General features: G+C 48.0%; 1 protein-coding gene and 2 long non-coding RNA genes across 5 annotated transcripts; 1 reads left to right on the top strand and 2 right to left on the bottom strand.

The window, feature by feature from the left end:
- Positions 1-3,899: 3,899 nt before the first annotated feature.
- Positions 3,900-9,789, bottom strand: LOC144159657 (uncharacterized). Of its 2 annotated transcripts, none has more exons than XM_077691283.1 (4): positions 9,397-9,789; positions 6,802-6,985; positions 5,793-5,947; positions 3,900-4,274 (listed from the first exon to the last, which is right to left on the bottom strand). In XM_077691283.1, the coding sequence occupies exons 1-4, from the start codon at positions 9,454-9,456 to the stop codon at positions 3,990-3,992; spliced, it is 684 nt and encodes a 227-aa protein (XP_077547409.1). In that variant the 5' UTR covers positions 9,457-9,789; the 3' UTR covers positions 3,900-3,989. The 2 variants fall into 2 exon arrangements, with proteins under 2 accessions (XP_077547409.1, XP_077547408.1); XM_077691282.1 differs by lacking the exon at positions 9,397-9,789 and adding an exon at positions 8,344-9,357.
- A 337-nt stretch (positions 9,790-10,126) lies between these two features.
- LOC144159656 (uncharacterized) lies at positions 10,127-12,931 on the top strand. Its single transcript, XR_013320345.1, has 2 exons — positions 10,127-10,366; positions 12,839-12,931. It is a non-coding gene; the product is annotated as an uncharacterized LOC144159656 (long non-coding RNA).
- Positions 12,932-12,937: 6 nt separating this feature from the next.
- LOC144159655 (uncharacterized) lies at positions 12,938-18,032 on the bottom strand. 2 transcript variants are annotated; one of them, XR_013320343.1, is made up of 3 exons: positions 17,942-18,032; positions 14,949-15,103; positions 12,938-13,233 (listed from the first exon to the last, which is right to left on the bottom strand). It is a non-coding gene; the product is annotated as an uncharacterized LOC144159655 (long non-coding RNA). The 2 variants fall into 2 exon arrangements; XR_013320344.1 differs by having other exon boundaries at positions 12,942-13,233; positions 14,980-15,103.
- Between the last annotated feature and the right edge of the window lie 38 nt (positions 18,033-18,070).

The following is an 18,070-nucleotide window of genomic DNA, read 5'->3' as shown; positions in this document are numbered from 1 at the left end:
AAGGAGGAGGGAGCCATTTTTTCAAACTGCATGTTTAATGATGCCCCATGGAAACAAAACAGATGTCAGCAGTCAGAAAACGGGGAATAGAGCGACACGACAGACATCTGGAGCTGAGCTCTGGTGGCACTGGCTGCCTTACTGCTCACTGCATGCAAACAGACAACAATGTATAGTAGCAACAAACAAAAAAGACCAAAAAGAAAAACACTCGGGATGGCTTCAACAGATGTGCAATATGCTTTTGCAGGCTGCAGATTGTGTATAGTACATGCCTAATGGCTCTGACGTCAAGAGTTTTGTGAAGACGTATTGAACATGATTGCGGACAAAAATGCTACAACTTGCACATGAAAGGAGCTTTTGGACAACGAAAGCTTCTCGGCAATAAATTACTTAGTATGTGAAAGGACCGTACATGAGGTGCTGCCATCGTAAAATGGTTGCTGGCTCCACACAGAAGATCCCACCCGCAAAGTTTTCTCTTCAAATATAATGCAAACTACAGACAAAGGCCTTCACACACTGCATCATCCAGTGGTAGATTCAGAAAGGCGTAGGTCTGGTAACCTCTTATGGGGATCTGAACTGAGCAGCACTGCTTATGCAGCCCCATTCTGCTTACCCTGAATCCACCCTGGTTATATCACACTTCAAAGCTGCAAAGCTCCTGCATTCTCAAGAGTACACAAACGTAAGGCACATCCACAAGGGATTCTGCATAGATGCAAAATGAGCTAGTGCAAGAACACAGGCTTACGAGTATTCAGTGTGCCTGGCCCTGCTTGCAAAACAAAACTAAGGTACGGTAAAAAAAAGTTTGCACTTTGGAGGCAGAGCGGAGTAACAAAAACAGGAACTAGCCCAACCCTGTCTACAGCTGCGACGGAGTGAGACCCAACCACAAAGTTTTGAAGTACGCTACGCACTGGCAATGCAGCAAGGTGCTGGCTTAGGTGAAATATGTTCTCGTAGCCTATTACTGTAAGTCCCTTTCTTTTGCACCCTTAATTTTCGCAACTTTCGCTATTTGAATATGTTACGAAATTGAAGGCACAAGAAAATTTGCTTTGCAGGTTAGCCCTATGACCAAAACTGACACAGTGAGTCAGTGGCCAAGGCACTGCTCAGCTAAGCCTTAGAACACAGGTGTGATCCCGGCTGCTTTTCTGAAAGAGGCGGAAAACCGAAATTTCTGTGTGTCGAAATTTCGGCCCATGTTCAAAGACCCCCAGGTGGTCTCCATGAACATCTAGCCCTCCATTTACACTGTGCCTTATATAGCCCATGTGTAGCTTTGGTGTGTTAAACAGCAAAAATCTGCCCCCCTCCCCTCCTCCCCCCCATGGTTCAACACCAACATAGCAGAGCTTTGTAACCGCGAATAAGTCCCTAATTTGTGAACAATAGAGACTGCAACATCATAGGGTTTTACAGTACAGCAAGCAAATGCTGCAGGAGTGGCACTACACACCGGAGTAGTAGCTGCCTTAGAGGCATCTCATTTACTGAGGTTCAGTCCAGTAAGGCAGCTGAGGAGGAGATGATTTCTCTGAGAACAGCTCATCAAGCACTTTGATTGACACCGGTATTTTACACAGTTTACTTTCAAACAGCAAGGCATAAATAGTTTGCGGGCACTCAAGGAGTTCCGGCAGAGGAATTCGCGTGGCTGGATGCGAGAGGTACGAGTGCTGGACCAATCTCCAGAACGTCCGAGACTGACCATGTGCACTGGTAGTACAGGAGACCGCTAGAAATACTCAAAACCCCCAAGTCGTGCTCGCAAATGCTGCACAGTTCTGGGCTCTACGTTCGGACTTACTTTGGCAACGACGGTCTCTCCCTCTTTGGCAGTGCTGTTGTGTGTAAAGGCACAGACATGGGTAAGCAACAATGGCAGTGGGAGTCGGGGGGAAAAATAAGGAACGAGGGTGCCCACAAAGACTCTACCAAGCACCGTGAAAGAAAATAAGCAAGACCGCTTTGGAAAAGCACAGTTTGAGAATAAAGCTGCGATATTTCAGTGCTACTAGTAGGGGAAGACCAGCATCATTGGCCGACTGTGTTTTACTCTATATGCTTGTCCTTTACCCTGCTGTGGTCTTTATTTTTTTAATGTGAAAGGTAGGATGTACATATCTGCGCAATTTAAGGACCGCAAAATTCAGCTGCTCATCATGAATTTAAAAATCTGTGGTGCTTTGCATAGAATACGCTAATTTTGTGTCTGCGCTAACACAGTTTGTGAAGCTTCGATCCTGAGAACAAAGTGGCCTGCCGTGGTAAGAAAGGCACTTTATGGGGGCGACAAAAACGCACGCATAGGCACACAAACTGGGCAGTGGAGGCCTCGCTGGCACCCACAAACAAAGCTATGCTACACTAACCATAACTGCAGAGTGTAGCTACTGCTGATATCGGGTGAGCAGAGGTTTAGGAAGCAGGCAGACTGCATCTGGCACATTTTGAGACAATCTGGAAGGAACATTTTCGTAGGTGTACTTCAGACCGGAACTTGTAAATTTTTGGTGTGAGCATGTTTTTGGTTCGTACATGCACGAAGCTGGCTGCACCAACTAGCTTGGTACGAGTTGTGCCGCCTCTGATGGGGTTAAGAAATGTAGGTAACAAAACCGCGTGAGAACACTTCCTGTAAAGGGTGTGAGCAGGAATCGCAAACGGGAATTGCGTCGCCCAAGAACAATGTGCGGACAGCTGAGAGCCTTTTTGGCAATCACCACCTACTAAGGAGAAGAGCGGCTAACTTGGACACTCACAAAAGTCCAACAGGAACAACTTTCTGTTAACCCTTGGCAGTTGTACGCAACCAGTAGACTGTTGTGAATCCTGCATTTGGCATTAGGTTTAAGTCAGCATGAATGGGGAAAAGTAAAAACAAGCTTAAGTTTTACATTTTCATGCCTTCTAAGAAGCACAGCCCTGAAGTAACACAGGAACTTGTACAAGCATAAAAAATTTTCCAGCTCATACTTTTGCTTCACATGCAAAAGTTTGTAAAAGGTGCTGAGGTCATTGTCGTGTTTTTATGCCCTTATGATGTGGACGAACGAACTACCACCCAGACGAGCCTTCCACAATGTACAAATGGCTCGTCTTGCATACAAGGACAGACTTGGTCCTTGATGTACACCAGTGGCTGTGTGCATCTGAGACTCTCCCTGTAAGAAAGTGTACCATGGTTTGCGAGCCCATGGCCCAGCTGCAGAGAACTTTGCACCGCAGCACTCAGCTAAGCCTGCAGGCAAAGCGTGGACAACAAACTTCTTCTTTCCACGGGCCAGCAGGAAAGTGGTTAGGCTCTTTGGACAATTTCGCGTGCATTTCACTTATGGAACCGGTAATTTACGCATTTATGCCTGACTGCATGCTCTTGTAGTCCACAGGTGGCCAATAGCTGTAGGCACGTAGGAGGAGATGTCAGGACACATTTACGTTTGTCCTGCTGTCTCGTTTTGTGGATGACAGCATCAATAAAAGTGTTACCAGGCTTGACAGCTGCTGAGCAAGCAGTATAGGTTTGATACTGTACTTGATTTCCGTGTAAGCAATTCTCTGAAGAGCACAAAATTTTTTGTCAAGTTGTGTTTGTTCCAAAAGTGTTCGTTTTGAGCAATGCTCTAGTGTAGGCTGCACTAGGGTGGCCCTGCTACTTCCAGCGTCCATTCTATCCCACCAGTGCAGTGCCCCCGTGTGCTCAAACAGACACAATTGTGAATTCTGCCCCTGGCAGTGAGTGGGGCTCTTCGATTTACAGCCCCAACTTACGGCGGATAGCCCGTGAGTAGTCCGAGGCTTCCCCACGCCATAGGGATATAGTATGTGAGAAACACATGTTGGACTGCTTCTCAGGGAGTAATGGAAGAGCCGAGCCCCCCCCCCCCCCCCTTCCCCCCCTGTGTGCGTGCCTGAGCAAGCAGGCCCCAGGCAGAAGCGTTCCCGGTGAGAGACCTCCTGGGAGAGGCCTGCTACTCGATGGCCACTCGCGTGTAGGTGGGGAAGAAGGGTGCCAGTCGTGTGTTCCCAGGGGGCGCCACGTACGAACCCTCGGGGCGTCGCACCACGTAGCTGTTTTCGGGCACGGCGTAGATGACGTCCGCGTCGGGGAGGGTGACCACGGTCAGCTTCTCGCCCGTGCCGGGGGCCTCCTGCACGTGGCTGCGCGCCTCGGGCAGCTGCACGGGCCCTACCGCGCTGCTGGGAGCGGCCATGACGGCGGGCAGAGCCGGCGCAGCGCTCTGGTTCTGCGGGGCCTGCAGTGCACAGGCGGCGGCGGTGGTGGTCAAGTGTCGCGTTTCCGCAACGGGACAAATGCGGCTGCTGCACTGGTAATTAAAACCATGCACTGCATACCCCACTTTCAATTAAACGTAAATGGCTAAGAGGCATGCTCTTGCTTGCAGACCCTTGCCTTTCAGAGAGAGAACAAGCTTTATTTTAGCGACTCGAGTTCGAGTAGCGACGTTATATGCACCAGTAAAGCAAGCGGCTGCAAATATCTTGACTATACATGGTATATGTCAACAATGGCTCACGCACACTTGATTACTTCAGCTGATTCGAATGTTCGTGTGCAATTGTATTCTACGTTTTCTGAAAGTACGCTCAAATCACATGTAACGTACAAAATTGAGTGGGAGGTCAGATTGAAACCTGGGTGTTATGCACCAAAAGTATACCTGGCCTAAGAGGTGTGCCTTAGTGGGAAGTTAACGATTCATTTGGACCACCTAGGGATTTTTAACTACGCATAAATCTAGATGCGCAGGCGTTTTACTTTTGCCCCCATCAGAGAAACAGCCACCATGGCCCAGAATCAAATGCAATCACAATGCAGAATTCTGTGGATTCGGAGGCACAATTGCAAGTAAGAATGGCAAAACTTTACACGTTATACCTCGCATGTTTACTAGCTAGCTGGATATCAGCGCTTGTTTGTAGTCCCTCCTCTTGTCCCTAATCCATTTTTGTGCTGTGAAGCTCATAATTTACTAACTACCCAGTACCCTCATGCTTTTAGGGTTTACTAGCTAGTTCAGTAAAGATGTTTTACGCCTGAAATTCGGGGATAAAATTGGAGCGCTGCTTTAAAAGTAAAAACATGGTCATTATCGCCCAATTTCCCAACTTGGGTGACACAAACTTCAACATAATAACGCTTCAAAAATTCCAGTTTTGTTTTTATAAACAAAATACTCCGCACACGTGTGCGAGTAGTTATTTTTGCTCCTGAAGTGAATAGGAATAAGTGATGGTTTTGTTCAAATAGTTTTGAATTGAAATGGCTATTTTTGAACTGAAACAAATATTTTGTGATTGCCAATATGAAAACTAAGATGGTACACAGAAAGAAAGCTTAGGCTTGCCAAAAAGTGTGTGTAAAAATTTTCAGTGGAATACAACAAATGTAAAGAGGCTAACCTGCTGCCTCTAGCTTCGCTGGGCCGCCAGACTCTTCAATCCACTCTATTCACAGCATTTTGTTTCAGGTACATTTTTGTGTTTAGAAAGCAAGCGGCTTTTGGGCGTAGTTCGGGAGGCATTAAATTTTGTATGGAGCCAGCCTTCCCCTTATTTGGTGACCTCCCTGACGAGTGTTTCAGTACTGGTGCAACTGGAATATCGGACAACACCAGGCTTTACCCAAATGCTGATATAAAAAAATATCAGGGTACCACCTTTACTGTTTACAGGGTACGATACTGTTTGATATTAGGCGTTTTCACCCACAATGCCTTGCACATTCATCACTGGCTGTGGCCGCCACCTACCTGCTTGGGGGCGATGTCTCGATGGAAGGTGTCAAAGGTGACGAGACCAGCCCCGTCACGGCACAGGTCTGGAACTGCCACACCCGCACACACAGCCCCGAACACATGGCACGTGTACGTCAGAACCACCTTGGCCAGGATGACGGCAAACAGGGCTGCAAGGGTGACTCTGTCATGCACTGGCACAACAACCACTGTATGCGTGTGTGGGTGCATGCATAGCATGGAGGCTTGGTGCAATGCAGGGGAGCGCACCTCTGTGACAAACTTATAAAATTAGTTGTGAACAAGGCTTCTGTAGCAAAGCCGAAATGTCTCTCGATTGTTTGTTTTTAATGTTTGATCAGTTTATTTTGGTCAGTGTCTGTCGTTTTATTGCATGACGAACTCATATGCACTGCTCCAGAGCCGCAGATAGTGTTGTGAGTGAACTGTATGCATACTGTGTAGAATGACCAAATAAGAGGTTCTTGGAAACCTAAACAAATCCTAGGAAATCGTAGCTTTCGTACATCTCCACAAAATGTGGCCAGCTCATACACAGCATATTTAGTGCTATCCCCAGTTTACCATAGCCTGGATTAAAGTTTTACATTGCAGTGGAGTAAGCTTTATTGGGCTAGTTGGCAGAGAAAATCTAAGTGGAGGGGTCATAGGTGTGCGCATGAGAGGGGGCCAGTTCTCATCAGAGCACCCCCCCTTCCCCCCTCCCTAATCTGCCGATTGCAAATTATCTTCGCTATGAATCCAAAATAAATACAGAAAGACACAGAGTGTGTTGCTACTCAACTGGATGAATAAAGAGTTAGCATTCCGTTGGTATGCATCCTTCCTGTCCACTGTCTTTGGCTGCACTACTCGCCACTCGAAGGAGTAAGTTATTTTTTATTGTTGAACAGGTCATCTACTCAGAGCGGAGCATTTCTACGTGTCATTTGTGCAAGCAGTGGTGCAGTCCGTCACCAAGTGTGGACGCGCACACATGCGGCAACACGAGAGTGCAGCCCACCTGTGGTCTTGTCGCCCGTGTACGTAGCCAAGCAGGTGACGACGTTGAAGCTGACCACCGCCACCAGGAAGGAGAGCAGCACGTGCACTGCCACCAGAACACGGTTGGGGCGCCCCTGGGTCCGAAGGCGACGGGGCGCGTAGGCCGCGAGGGCGAAGGCGCCCGACACCACACACACGACGCCCTGCAAGGACAGGACACACTCTTGACAGTTGTGCTCTAGACAAACTATTATGCTGTTGCAGATGACTGCGCGCATACCAAGCGTTGTACTGCTTTGTGAGAGAGGGAATGTATTGGAGCAGAGTAAAAATGATAGGAAAAGGTTGGTGGCCTTTTCTCAGTCCAGAAATCTGCGAGCTGTTGCTACTGCCATAGCCCGTGAGATCCGGTGTCCTTGGACTTCAGGCTGCGATCTGGTGTGTGTCGTGAGTGTTTAGAGAGGGGTGAGTCATTGGAAGTGATAGAGAATTTCAGTGTAGCAAACCGTATGGACTCCAATGTACGCCTCCCAGCTGTCAACTGGACGAACAGACTCTCCTGGTGACACTGGCCAAGACAGCTAGGGCAACGCACGGATTCCCGGACTAGGGTTCTGCTCTCCCTTTCGAGCTCATTAACATGTCTTCTCTTTCTCTCTCCCAGAGAATGAGGCGGCTCACGCCACTGCTTATAACATCATTTTCCGCGCATTCCCATTGAGGGTGGACAACTTGACCGTACTACCCGGTTCGGGCATTCACTGGGGCTCTTCGGTTTAGTTTCGGACTCACCGCGGGTAGTCCGCGGATTCCCCAAAGCCATAGGGATTCATGGAAAAATCAAATGCCGGACTGTTTCTTGGTGAGTCCGCAGTGACTACGGGACTGTAAATCAGAGCCCCACTGTTTTGTAAAAATTTAAAACTGGTTGTGCTACCCCACGGACTCTACTGAAACTTTTGCAGAAACTTACTCCACTTGGGATTTCCCCTAAATCAGGTTGTTTGAAACATTGTGAAACGCCTTTCTCACCTGTCTTGATTTTGGAATGTGCTATTGTTGTTTTGAACGCTTGCCTACACTAATTAATAGCGGTGTAGTCAACTTCTGCCTTCTGCTACCACTGATATGCAATGAATGGCCAGCATTGGCCAGTAGGTACCGTATGTGGTCGTTTTATATGTTCTTCACTGCACAGTGCCATGACTCACTTGCTGTAGATAAAATTTCGGCCACCTCATCTGTCATCCATTGAAGTAATTCTTGCTTCTTACAACTTTGTCGTCTCTGTCGAAATTATGTGCCATCGACTCCCGCAGACCTGTCATTGCAAAGGCGTTGGCTTGCGGACCAACACTGGGATCGTTGGGAAATGATGAAACAACCAAGCAAAAACGATAGCGCAGGAAGCATGTTTCGCGCATTCTCAGCCAAAGCTTCAAACGACGTGAACGATGCGACGCTCCACGAGCGCGCCCTTTCCCACTCGGCGGCAGCGCGTGCGCCCGCGACGACTGGACGCGCACGAACTACGACGGACAAAAGGAACGGCGAGACTCGCCTTGAGGAACGAGGCTCCCGTGCGGTCTTTGCACGTGTGTTCTAGCGTGAACACCACGTCGGCGGCCCCCACAGCCAGGAGGCCCAGGCCGATGATGGTCTGAAAGATGGCCAGCACGAAGCATGCCACCCATCTCCTTGGAAGACGTCCGCTTTTGGCAGCGTGCTGTCCTTTGACTTTCTCGCGGGACGCCATCTTCTCCTCGGCCGCCGAACTGGGCGTGGGTCCTCCACTGGTCCTGTTCCGCTGGCTTTCTTATATTTTTTTTTTCTTGGCAACTTTCACTCGCCGGGGACCGTCTACAAATATAGCCGCGCGTTCCCAGCTTCCTCCGCGCTGCGCCGGCTCCCGGATGGCCGGAGGAGCGCTTCCTGCTGTTCGGCTCCACCGCATAGCTCCGCACGGCAAGCGCGCAGCCGCGGCCGTGGTTCTTCTCTTTTCTTTGGGTAGCTTCCGATTTGCTCGCAATGCAAAGCATTTTACCCGCTCAGCCTGCTGCTCGCGGGCACGTGCCCCGGCAAATGCAAGCGCGCGCAGCTCCTGAGTAAATACACACGGGTTAAAACTAGCCCCGTTTGGTGGTTCGGTCTTTGGCCCGTGCAACAAAAAGGTCGGGTTCCGCGCTTCAGCAGGTGTTGCGCTTCACCGTGAAATCCTTAAGTTCTTGTGTTACCCGGCACTCTCCTTCACTTCAAGATATGTCGAATTCCTGTGTCGAAACTCCAGCGGCTGCCAGACAAAAGCTGCATCCGCCGCACGTCAAAGTGTGTCCACGAGCATGCAACGTAATGGCGCAATTGAATGCTGTCAAAAAGCAGTCCCAAAAACATATGTTTAACCAACGCCGGTTTAACACACGCACGAACGCCCATTGAGAAACAAACTACACGGCGATTCAATCATGGCCTCTAAGCATTTTCAATAGTTCAAGAGCACGCCAGAGTTTGCATCGAAGAACGCGTTTATTTAGAGTTCTAGTCTGCTTTAGCCGTGCTTTTAAGAAACTTTCCGCGCTCCTCAACGAGAATTTTTTTTTCCGAGATGGAAACGTACGCTGCGACAGTCGTGGGCCATGAATGCAGCAATGCATCTTCCTCCATTGTACAGTACCATACAGGGCTTTTGAAATGACGCGGCCTTTGCGTGAGAAATGTATGTTTTATTTGGTTTGGAAGTCCCGTGAACATGTAAGAGCAGGCAGAAAATTACGCACAACTCTCCGCTAATGTAGAAATGATGGACGAATGCTCCAAGCAACGCAAAGGTGCGTGCACACCGCTTTCAAGCCGTTGTTCTCCTTTTTCACGCAAGCGGAGCTCTGTTTTCTTTCGGCCCCCGCATGTTCACAGGATGTCCAAACCAAAGAAAACATACACTTCTCACGCAAATACCACAATATTTTAAAATTACGGCTGCAGATTTACAGAATTCGGCCCAAGTAGTGACCAAGATTCACGCACGGACAGCGCGGACAGCATGCATCTTGTCTGGCACAGTCACACACGAAAGTTTTCTTTCCTCCAGGGTAGCTGCTAAATCTGCAGCACCAAGACCTAGGGACGTAGGGTTGCGAAAAGAACTCTACATTAGTTAACAACTTGAGTTTTGCGCATTACTTCTTATAACACCTGCGTCGTTTTAGGCGACCCATTTCACCTGTTCGATGTTGGCAACCCGACCACCCATAGAGTTTCATACTAATATATACTAGAGGGAAATCTGGCGCCACTGTCTAGGGGAGCCGCGCTTCAGCGAGCGTGCCGTCATGTACCGGGCAGGACGAGAGCTTCGCCGCTGCGACATTCCACAATAAAACACAATAAAAACAACGTACTCTACTCTCGCTACCAGACCACTGCTCGGTGGTGATCTCTGCGCCCTCAAGCGTATTTTTTTTTCCTTCTTTTTCTTTTTTTTTTGACTTTCCCGGCATGGCGGCTTCTTGTCGCGTATGTGCGGTCGTCGCTTTTCAGCAGCGGCGGGTTAACCAACGGATCGCCAGCGATGCGACATGGTGAGTGTGGTGAGTACATACGACCAGTTTGTTACGATTCAATGCTTTTAATACCTCTACGCTTCCTTCTTTGCTGTCCCGCCCCGAGACTGTTGTCGCGAGGTTTCACACTCGATCCGCGAGGACAAATTAAACGGACGAACATTGTAAATTTACCGCAGCATCTAGTGACTGTTAGAATCCGTTGACATTAGCTGTTAATAGTGCCAGTCTTTGGTGGTTCGCGGACAAGCTGGTTGCCCAACCTGAATGCAAACGAATGAAAACGCAGCACACATTAGGTAGGGAGGGAGCCAGCGACGCGGATGCGACAACTGGCTGCCTTGGCATTTAATTACAGCAATATGTTTGCACCAAGAAAATTGATGAGCTATAGCGATCGCCATTCATCACGTTAAAACCACATTCTCGCAGTCTGTGTTCCTTAACTGAAAGGTACAAACGTTGCTTTGTACATTGTTCGCGACCCTGTTTCGTCTCACTTTCTCTCGCAGCTTTTTTCAGTCTCTCGCAGGGCATATTGTCGCGGCATTAGTTTAGTATGCACTCGTACGGCTAAAGTCAAGCCTAGGGATTGTCACGCGATGAAAGACTTCGCAACCCCTTTGGCTCTTACTCGGAAATAATGTTGGGGCGTTGCTATACCCAGCACACAACAAAACAGAGTACAGTGCATGTGCCACACTCTTGTCTGTAACAGCGGGCCTCTGAAAACGGCGGAAACAAGCTTTTACAAAAACTGTGAGGCCAAAAGTGGTCGGTAAGATTTAAGAACGCCATGCCGTAGTAGTTTTCTTTATTATATTCTTTTCGGGCGAGGAAGGATGAGGCTAGAAGTACGACAGTTGTGTTATAGATAAGTGTGTTGCTCTCTGTACATTAAGGAGCTAGGGATAAAGGAGTGACAAAGAGGGAAAGGAAAACTGTTCAAGTTGGCTATCATTTTTGACAAGAGACTTTAAGGTACCCTCAACATTTTTTAAAGTACAAGGGCAGTCTCACCAAAACTGATTTAATGTGACGGGTTGGCCTAGCTGATATTCCATTGCTCGAACAGTGGAGGGCAATAAAATGGACAGGGGCTGTGAAAGGACAACACAAGTGCGCTACTACAACTGCAGTTTATTATACAGACACTCTTTCTAAAAACAAGCTAAGGACAAATAAAACTGTGCAGAAAGAAAAAGAACAAATAAAGGGGTAATCACGTGTGATTAATTCTGCACGCTCAGACACCCGTCAACCCACGCGCCATCTACAAAATTGAATTTCAATTCAATTTCTCTGCCTGATGGTGCAAGTGATACACACCGATACACCTGTCTTATGCAGTCTTGAGTATTTGCTGCTTCTACTTTTTATTTTTTAATTGTTGAAGTTTGCTAATCGGCATAAAAACTACCTCCCTACTGTGCCGATCGCTCGATCGACTGCAGCGGGTGGAGCTGAGATTGGGTAAACCATTCAGGCATCATGGGACCCACTGCAGTGGCTATGGTGTTGTGCTGCTGAGCCCAAGGACGCGGGTTCGATTCCCGGCCATGGCGGCTGCATTTCGGATGGAGGCGGAAAGCAAAAACGCCCGTACGGTCGAGATTCGGTGCACGCTAAAGATCCCCAGGTGGTCAAAATTAATCCTGAGCCCTCCACTACAGTGTGCCTTTAGCAAAGGTGTAGCTTTGGCATTGTACCAGGTGAAGAAAAAATAACGTAAAAAGGTAAATAAGTTTGCATTGTTTTCCTTTCATGCAAATAAATTAAACGTGCTGCTGGTCATAGCAGAAATTTTAGGGTTCAGTTTTTTAGTATGAAGGCCTCTGGTACTAGTGCTCCCTTTAGTACGTGTGATCAAATGCTGTGTGCTGGCACCAGACCCACCCGCAGCTTGGAGAACATCTTCTACAGCCTTCTGCTCAGTTATTGTTGGCTTGGCCATTTTTCCGGGTGCAGCACGATTAGGCTTCCGTTTCGTAGAAACAAATCTGAGCTTTTTTTGTTGCTTGGAGTATTCGCCACCGGATGCTGCACCTAAGAGCTGCTTGAGAAGTAGTGCGCGTGTGTGTGTGCGAGTGTTGAGTCATGCAAATCAGTTGTAATGTAAACTCAAGGGTAGGCATGCAGGTGAAAGTGTTATTTGGTGTGTTAAACCCGAAATTAGACTGCTGATCCTTCCGGTTTATCAACCATTCTTTGGTGCTGTCTTCATGTGGCACCCAACTTGTGATTCCCATTATAGCTACTCAGGACCATAGCCAGATTTTTTTTGGGGGGGGGGGGGTGGGGGGGGGTGGGGTATGGATTTTGGGAAGGAGGTAGTTTTCTCGAAACAACAGTAAGTATTGCTTACATGCTGCCTGGAAACGATTTCGGGAGGGGTTCAAACCCCCCAAACTCCCCCTCTGGGTACGGCCCTGTAGCTACTGCATGTAATTCAGAGTTCAGCTGACCATCATCTGAAGTGAAACTTTGCTTCTTTTGCAGCTGACCATGGCCACGGTGACTGCGACAAACTGGGCCATCTTTGGATGTGCAGAAAAATGGAGCAATAAATTTGTATGCTTTAATAACAAAATACTTCTGTTGAATGGTTACCTGTGTTACCAGAAAACTTTTCTTTGAGATTTATGGGCCGATCAAAATTCATCACATTGAGGTAATGGCAGGGCATTATTTTCTAGTACCAGGGTCCTTTCACCTGACTGTGGTTCCCAAGAAAGACACGGGGTCCCTGGAAAACCACACCTTTACTTGAAGTCCCGTTCCCCCAAGGTCCGATCATCAGCAGGTCACGCTGTGCACACCTAGTCCAGCACTGTTGGCCATGTTCTAATCCAGGCCATGTGATGCCACATCTTCGTCTTCCCCTGGGACATATCCTGTGGGATTGACCACCGCCACCGTTGTCCGGTTACCACAATTTGAAACGACGTGCAAGGAGCAGTATAACGGATGAGCAGTTGTGCACAAGCAAATTACATAGGCAAAGTTACACATGCCGTGATCCACGGCTAGTCATCATTTGTCCGGCTGAAGTGCAGAATAAATGTCTTTCCATTTCTGACCATTTTGGTGTTGCCGTGTCACTTCCTCAGCAAGTGTGACAGGTCATGCGAGGCAACAAAATGAGCCATAATGGAGTAAGGGATACAACAGGAGTTGCAAGTTATTTGTTTTCATAACGTTACTATTAGTAGACTACCTATAACAAAGCTACCTTTCAGTTCTTATGAGGTTTCACTGTAAATGCCACGAAAAAGTAAATCCCTGTTAGTCCATGAAGAAAAAATGAATGTTTGGTTCATTGGAATGACTGCCTCATTAGTATGACACTGGCACGCATTATGGGACGCAGTGCAACTGGCTGAGGCCAGCAAAAGCAAGCGCAAGTTGTTAGGCAGGGCTTATGAGCTTGAAAAACAAGTTTTTTTTTTTCATTTTATCATAGTAAGAATCGGGTGAACAATGGAACTTGAAAAAATTATGTAAAATAAACAAAAGTACCAGTGTGCACTGTTGTGCTGTGCACACTATGCTTGTTAGAGCTGCTCAGCAGTATGGCGCTTTGGAGTTTTCTAAACACTGGCCGATTGGCATAAGCGACATCGTCTTGCATGACCCTATTTCTTGAGCATACCCTATATTTCACGAAACGATTACTACATGCTGTAACAAAGACAAGCCAGAAATACAAGCCAGGTGCACATACGCTCAAGAACAAAGTGAGTATGGACAGTGGGCCTGAGTTAAGGTCTGAGTGGTATTCATGTGCCATCTAGAGGACCAGCGGTAAACGAAGAAATGAAATTATAAGGCATTTATTTTGCCACAGGGCATAGATGAGGGAGTAGGAGTTGATGATGACAAAAGTTAATTGAACATGAACATGTTCACTTCGCAGATGAAGTCCAAGAGAGAATGATGATGAGGCCCATGTATCCATGTAGTGTATGCAGTTGCGTCGCCTACGCGGAGGCCTGTCACCGCAAGATGTTGCATCCTTGTCGGATGCAAGGCAAGGTTTCCCCATCTGCTGCAGCCTTAGGTAACGTGCTCAACATTCATTTCAAATGCCTGCCCTGGATACATCATCGCTGACATCACAAGAGACATATTTAGCGAGAGGATTGAAACTTTGGCTTAAATTGTGTAATCTCTTAATGAATAAAGCATTATTCGCTGCTTGGCAAGCAGTAGGGGTGATGCTGATGCTGATGTGGCCGCTACCCTTCGTATCGGGTGATGCCAGAGAAATCTGGCTCGGGCCAAAAACTCCTTAACAGTGTTACTGCACTGTCCTATTTACATACGATCACGCCACCAGTGTTCTAGTCGCTGTTTGGTAACTTCGACCGCTTCTTTTTGGCCGCTAGGTGCGTTCCCCCTATGCAGCCCGAGTGCCATCGCAAGTGCCTCGGACGACCCCATTGCCGCAGTAGGGATCTATAAGACACCCAATGTTGTGAGTGAAACTGGTATTTTGTCCTAATGGCCCCTTTAACGTGAATAAAAGGTTTGCTCTACAACAGGATTTGTAGCAACTGCGAAACTTAGCAAAGAACTGTAATGTTGTGGCACAGCAGATAAGACGAACCATGGTTGAAGGTTATGAGCGATCTATTTACATCATTTACAAAATGGCCATGAGAGAGTCAGTGCTGGCTTCGCCCCCACGCAGCTTCTTCCTCGTAATTGTCATCAATGGTCAGCCTTGGGAATTGTCCACCATGCCCCGTGACAGAATGGTACCTGGAAAAATCAAGGAATGGTCAGGGTTACTCATTAAAGGCCAACGGTACTCACATTTCAGCTCGGCCAGATTTATCAATTTGTAGTAAGTACCACCCAACGCCGCCTGTATAAACATTGCTTGACACGTCGCGTGCTTTTCAATAGGAAGGGTAGGGACGCGCCGGCGGACATTTCTCCTTACGTCGCTGCTCTGGAGTCGCAAACGCTGCACCCACTTTTGACGCATGTCTGTCGGCTTGCCTGTTGGGTTTCAAGAGCCGTTTCGGTCACATCTTAGGCGCGACGGGGTGATAGTTCTGGGGCGCGCTGGGGATCTCGTTCAACATGTTGCTCGCTTTATACTTGCTGCATTTTTCCAAAGATAACTGACGGAGGAGGAACTGAAATATATGTGTAAGAACATATTAATTGTCAGGTAGATAAATAGTGAACAGAAAAACTATATTTTAGGAAGGTGCAGCCATTATTTTACTGATGTTTTTTTCTCTCTGGAGGATTTAGGGAGGAAAAAATTGCCTGCACATTTTTCATTCAGGCGCTCGCTTCCACCATTACTTTCGAAAAACATCACGTGCTTGTAAAGTTTAGAAGATTATAGAAAAAAAAGGATAAGCAGCTGAGGGTTCCGCCACGCTGTCAGGACGCCTCTACAGTACAGTCCTCAATTTTAAAAGTGCATACCGATGCGGAGTGCGAACAGCGGGGAGAAAACAAGACCGAAATGCGGAGGGGACAGAGGGGGGTATGCCCCACTTAGAAAATTTCGGGGCCCGTGATTCAAGTAGATAAGAGCGCAAAGCTGGCACCAGCGGCAGCACAAGTGATTTTGCTCCGAGGCAAAGGCGGTTTTATCAGGGACAGACCAAGACAGACAGGCATGGTGAAAAACAAGGCGTAGGAGCGCCACCTGGGGAACCCTAAACAAACTTTAAACTATTTTGCATAGTTTCCGAGAAGCGGTGCTGGCGGGCGGACATGAAAGCACAAAGGAAGGCTACGGAGCGGGGAAGGGTAGGAGAGAGCAACAGGAGAGTGGCTGTTTGGCCATTTTTTCGCTCACGTGTTAGGCAGTAATCATACAGACGGCGTTGGTACCACCAAATCAGCTGGGACACTAGTGGTGGCCCCGCGAAACGCTTTGTTAATCAGTCCGAAGAAAGCTCCGCGTCAGACCACGCTACACCTGCCAGCGCATCACAAACAGCCATGACGCGCCTGTTATGCTCCAGCCGACGGGGCTTCTTTCTCCAGCCAGCCACGCAACTGGAGAACCAGTCGAGCTCTGCTGTGAACACTTCACCTATTTGCTGCCCCATGCGCACGCAGAACTTGCGCGCTGGACAGCCGCAACATCACTCCAATGGCTGCGCTCTTCTCGATTTTGGTTTCAAAATCGACGATTTTTGCTGACCGCTTGCGGCTTCCACGCAAGCATTTCAGCTGTTGTATTTTCATCTCACTTTCTTTTTCAGAAGACCATACAGAAATATCGTTTTCAAGAGGTTGAAATTTTAGTGCAGTTGGTCTTTAAGAAAAAATTATTTTGGTGAGGGTAGTTTGCAAATTTTAACACTGCATAATTAGTGTTTACTCTATTGCTAAGTTCCAAGCACATTTGCAGCCTTGTTGAAAACATTTATTTAAATAAGGGGAAGGGGAAACAGAAAAAGAAGCAGTGGGTGGTTATTCGTCCCATAGGTGGTAGGCTGCGTGCATTCACAGCTGTACTGCCCTGGGAGATCATCAACTCACTGTCTGAGCAAGTTGCTGTGCAGCAAGCCCTTCCACTGCTTTGAGGAGGGGGAGAGAGGGAGTTTGTGGGAGAGCCATGCCAGGTGGGGTGTAGTGTGAGGGGGTATTGAGGTAGTAACAGCAATTGTTGTGTTAGATGAAATCCTGTGAAGTTTGCGCAAAGGTGGTGATAGTGAGCGTGGGTTTAACGATCGTTTTAGATGCACCCATCTGCCATGGAAAAAGAGTGGGGGGGTGGAGGGGAGAGAGGTGGGAGGCCCGGCAGAGGTAAACATTCTTAGCTTTGAGAAAAGGTACAGGATGGGACAGTCTTGAAGCAGGGTGTAAATGCCTTGAATGCAAGGTCACAGAGCACGTGCCACATTATTCCAATGAAGAGATGCATGGGCAGGGACAATGACAGTCTAGGGCCACTGAAAGGAAATGGTCGCTGTGAAAGTCCCAAGGAAAAGCACCCGCATGCTGCCTGCAAGTTTGTGAGTACGCTAATACAGGAGGAAAAGCCAATGCAATGGCTGCTGCTTCGGCTGGGTCTCGAAGATGGTGAGGAATCGAGGAATAGGAAGAGTTACACCACTGGCATGGATGGCTTTTCCACATTACACCAGAGCTGTGCAGAACAGCCCTGAATATGTGGGTAAGTTTAAAAAAAAAAAAAAAGCAGTAATTGTGAATTGTTTTTTTGATCACGCACGCCAGGCACAGAAGTGCCGTCTTTCTTCCGTTACCCCTTCTGGCTACCTGGCTCTGGCTCCCCCGATGCCTCGCTCTGCGGAAGTATTCGTCAACAAAGCTAGGGCCAACGCAGCTCTCACACCCCACATCACTAGAAAATGGATTTACCCAACGGGATCTCCACCTGTCCCCATTGCCGGATGACCGTATTCGCCACCCTTGACCAACACCACAACGAATGTGATGCATTGTGCGGAAGAAGCAGGACATGGAATATTATTGGGGCTCTTCGATTGAGTGTGAAACCTCGCGACAACAGTCTCGGGGCGGGACAGCAAAGAAGGAAGCGTAGAGGTATTAAAAGCATTGAATCGTAACAAACTGGTCGTATGTATTCACCACACTCACCATGTCGCATCGCTGGCGATCCGTTGGTTAACCGGCCGCTGCTGAAAAACGACGAACGCACCTACGCTACAACCAACGTTTTTAGATTAGGTCAGTTTGCAAACTGCGCCTCGAGAGGCGGTACCATTT

Source organism: Haemaphysalis longicornis, unplaced genomic scaffold (assembly GCF_048455015.1).
Source record: "Haemaphysalis longicornis isolate Haplotype H1 unplaced genomic scaffold, Haemaphysalis longicornis Haplotype H1 scaffold_10, whole genome shotgun sequence".
In the NCBI taxonomy this organism is placed as follows: domain Eukaryota; kingdom Metazoa; phylum Arthropoda; class Arachnida; order Ixodida; family Ixodidae; genus Haemaphysalis; species Haemaphysalis longicornis.
The sequence above is the reverse complement of the archived record's forward strand: the minus strand, read 5'-3'. Positions and strand labels throughout refer to the sequence as shown.